Source organism: Bombus fervidus, chromosome 13 (genome assembly GCF_041682495.2).
Source record: "Bombus fervidus isolate BK054 chromosome 13, iyBomFerv1, whole genome shotgun sequence".
NCBI lineage: Eukaryota > Metazoa > Arthropoda > Insecta > Hymenoptera > Apidae > Bombus > Bombus fervidus.
Genome location: NC_091529.1, coordinates 3,058,522 through 3,062,410, shown reverse-complemented (window position 1 = coordinate 3,062,410; position 3,889 = coordinate 3,058,522). Strand labels below are relative to the sequence as shown.

The following is a 3,889-nucleotide window of genomic DNA, read 5'->3' as shown; positions in this document are numbered from 1 at the left end:
TTATATACTATTATATACATTATATATTATTATATAAATTACAATTAGTCCTAAAGTTCAGACATGTCTAGTAAAGTATTTAGATGTGTTGGCATCCAATTCATGCCATTGTGACAAACGAATAAAACATTTCCATCTATATAAGCTTGGAAATTACCAACTTTATAAACTTGGTTTCCTTTCCTGTACCGATTCGGTATTGGCATAAACAATATACCATTGTCCTCGCACTTCTTTTGTACAAGGCCTTTGAAACCGAGAGGTATTAGCGATGCTGTTCTAACTGCTTCGGCAAGTCTCTGCAAAGGAAAGGAAAGAATGTAATATTATAATCGAAGTTAATATAGTTATCTCACTTTATTATAGGTAGGTAAAACTAAATCGTACCTCCATTCTTGGTTGAGCTGTTGAAAGCATTTGTGACATAGTAGGTTGACTTCTTTCTAACCTCGTTAAATAGAAAACTTGTTCTATTGCACCCGGTTGTTGACTCTGTGTCACGGAAGCTGCTCTATGCATTATGTCTAATGCTTTTTTGAAATGTTCTGTAAGTCAATAAGCATATGAGTATAAGTTGATGATTTTGTTTGATTAAAGGAAATTCAATATTTTTTATCCTGAATACACACCTTTCACCAACGGCTCGGCCAATATTTTTTCACTCAACATACTTTTCCATCCCATATACCAATTTGTAACTTGATCATAGTTAGGAGAATGATTTAGCCACAAGGCCAAAACTTGTAACCATTTAGGGAAAAAGAATTTATCCAGCAGGCCTGTCATTATATGAGATGGAAGTAAGTCCTTCCATTCGTATACCCAGTTCCATTGATCTAAATGTTGCTGGTGAGGATTTATAACAAATTCTGAAAGTGCTATTTGCAATTTTGAGATGATATTTTTCACTAGGAAGGCTTCCATATCTCCTTTTGCGAAAACGTTAGACCATGGTTGTAACATTAATCTGGCAGATCTGTCGGATGGGTGCCAACCACCCAATGCAGATCCTAATTTACGTCGTATTATTGGATATATTAAAGTATCTAAACGATTTCCTATAATAATAATATAACGTTATTGAAATAGTTTCTTTGTGTTTTCATATAACTAATGGTGAATTTTTGTATGTATACATACGTAAAAGTGGTATCCAAGGATGAATCCATGTGTGAATAGGCACTGTATCAGTAAGGGGATTCCATTCTTCTACTTCCAAAGTGAGTTTGGGGAGAACCAGCATATCTAAAATATTTTCTAATATCCAATTTGGAAGTAGTGGGATCCAATGTTCTATTAATTCAATTAGTGGTTCTGGCTGCCTACATGTCCATTGTCTACAAAAAAAAAAGAAAGAAAATGAAGGGTATGGTAAATACACATATACATAGTACTACTGAAGTATGTTAACGAACAAATTTTCTGTAAAACAAACTACTTACTGTATAGCACCTCTGATTGATGGCATCCATGAATTCCAAACAAGATGATCATACGGGTGCATAGTTCTTGTTTGAAGAGTGGTGGTGGTACCACTCTCTAAGATACTTTTCCATTGATCGAATAATTTAATACATTGTTTTGGTTGCATCAATGGATTCCAACTAATTAAACAATCTTTTATTTTTGGACCAACAAAACTGCTAGCTAATTCACCCAGTTCGTACATTTTATATTCCTCGTAATATTTATCTTGTAAATCTTTAAAAGCGTCCGCAGTTTCTTCTAACGTTAATTGATTTGTTTCATCCATCAATCTGTCTACGATTGCAAGAACGTTTTCTAACGTATCTATTAATTGACCGTGTTGATCTATAACTTTAGACAAGTTTCTCTTCTCTGCCTCTAGTGCAATTACTCTATCGCTTGGATGCCGTGTCCTTCTATCGTTTTGTATAATATCTTGCTCACACATATCCATAAGTATATTTAAATTATGCTGAAGTTCTGGCAATGCAAAATTAACTTTGGACTTTTTATCAGTAACTACGACGTTTTCGTCGGGTCGCTGTTGACCTCCAGCTATAGCATGATATCCACTAAGAATTCTTTGTTCCGGTCCAGTCATGTCTATAACTTTGACCCTACTCATCTCGTTGGATATTCTTATCTTTTTGTTAGGTTTCAATTTCCCATCTTCCAAAACTTGATCAACACTTCGATATATATAATTTACTTTTTTCTTAGCAGTATTTCCATCTCCTTTCCTCCACTGTGATAACTTAGCTTTGGGATCTTTCCCTTCTTCTATTTCTTCGTCTTTCTTCTTTTCTGCAACTTTAGGACCTTTTTCTGGTCCGTAAGCACCAATCGCACCTCTACCTTTCCTCAGATGTGCTTCAACTGGCGTGCTTATACCTTGTAACTGTTTACCCAATCCTTTTCCAGGTTCAAAACCCATCTAAATAATGAACAGAAAAGCAGATATATGTATATCTGTACGGGAGTATCAACAAAATAATTACTGTTTGTTAAAATAATTATATATACCTGTAGCAACAACTTGGCACCGATACCTTTCGTATAGACTTCCCAACTTCCCATTCCACTTTGCATTAATAAGGGGTTTACTTTATGCTTCTTTTTACGTAAACCTGCAATATCCCCATCTGTATTTAACGAAAACGACGTACGTTGATGCACAGAACTTGGCTTCTCATCTTCAGAACTATTGGCGAAAAGAAAGTTTACCGATTAGAATACTTGTACCAATATTATAAAATGAAATAAATAAGTCTAAAACGAAGTCTAAATAATTAAATAAATAAAAAATCATCTTTAAAATTTACCTTGAGCTATTTGGAAATTCTCTTTGAGATTTGCTCTCATTGTCGCTTTCATCGTCATCTTTGTCCTCTGTCTCCTCTTTAGGCTTCCCAGCTTGTTGAATACCTCCTGCTACAAAATTTACAGGAGTCGTATAATTCTTTGGTCCTTTATCAAAGGTCTTAAACGATGGTCTAGCAGATAATTCATCTTCGTCGCTATCATCGCCCCAAACACCTGAAATGAAATATGAAATATGAAATATGAAATATGAGTTTAATATTATACTGAATAGACATAATAGTTATTAAACAAAGAACTTACCAAGCATTTGTTGTTTTTTTGATAATTTACGCCTAGGACGATTAATATTGAATTCATTCTCGAGATCGTAATCCGTGATTTCGAAGCTTTCTACTTCGTTTTCTGACATGTTGCTAATGTCTATTATTATAATGTCTGTACAAATTTGATAAAAACTTGTATTCAACAAGTTTTCAATATATATATATATATATTGACAACTCAATTACAAATTAAGAAACTTTTTCGATAGTTTTACAATTATGTATTTGCTTTCTGTTACTACGTTCGGACTTAGTAACGACAGCGAGTCAAAAGAATGATTCAACTCGAAATCCGTTCTCACACACAACCTTCTTCCTTGACCGTCCAAACTGAACTAAATGGTTAAGTGAAAGTTCTCTGTCGGCTTCCGGTCTTCGGGGGTGGGGGAAAATTGAAGCCTTTTAGCTTCACCTTATTCGTCTAGGCGGGAAAAAAAAATTCACAAGAAGATGGGAAATAATTGAGAAGGAAATAACACGGAAAAAAGAGAATACAATTCCTAAGAAAGTTTACAGGAGGTGCCGAAGGTAATATATCGAGAAATTCTAATTGTTAGTTTGTTACCGTCCACAATAAATAATCTAAAGTTAACCAACAAAATGCCTTTTTGTTTCCTGAACTGCTTCTTCCTATACGACTGCTTTTAATGAATAACCGGACAATATACTGTTTTCGAAATTCGAAATTCGCGGTCTGTACGACGAAGCACTAGAGCCAGAACCACGCGTTACGAAGACTTTATAAATGACGATGGTGAAGAAAGCGATAGACAAAG

At 34.5% G+C, this 3,889-nt stretch overlaps 1 protein-coding gene across 2 annotated transcripts; it reads right to left on the bottom strand.

The window, feature by feature from the left end:
- On the bottom strand, positions 1–3,251 carry LOC139993479 (tuftelin-interacting protein 11-like). 2 transcript variants are annotated; one of them, XM_072015231.1, is made up of 8 exons: positions 3,091–3,251; positions 2,790–3,003; positions 2,572–2,668; positions 1,443–2,401; positions 1,141–1,337; positions 630–1,058; positions 388–545; positions 1–299 (listed from the first exon to the last, which is right to left on the bottom strand). In XM_072015231.1, the coding sequence occupies exons 1-8, from the start codon at positions 3,197–3,199 to the stop codon at positions 51–53; spliced, it is 2,412 nt and encodes an 803-aa protein (XP_071871332.1). In that variant the 5' UTR covers positions 3,200–3,251; the 3' UTR covers positions 1–50. The 2 variants fall into 2 exon arrangements, with proteins under 2 accessions (XP_071871332.1, XP_071871331.1); XM_072015230.1 differs by having other exon boundaries at positions 3–299; positions 2,491–2,668.
- Between the last annotated feature and the right edge of the window lie 638 nt (positions 3,252–3,889).

What these genes read in the sequence shown, in the direction of transcription:
- LOC139993479 (XM_072015230.1), bottom strand. Translation starts at nt 3,199, where the DNA reads ATGTCAGAAAACGAAGTAGAAAGCTTCGAAATCACGGATTACGATCTC. An exon ending in GAATTTCCAAATAGCTCAAG is followed by an intron (nt 2,669 to 2,789) that starts GTAAATTTTAAA and finishes TTTCGCCAATAG; the next exon opens with TTCTGAAGATGAGAAGCCAA. An exon ending in TCCTTGGATACCACTTTTAC is followed by an intron (nt 1,059 to 1,140) that starts GTATGTATACAT and finishes TTATTATTATAG; the next exon opens with GAAATCGTTTAGATACTTTA.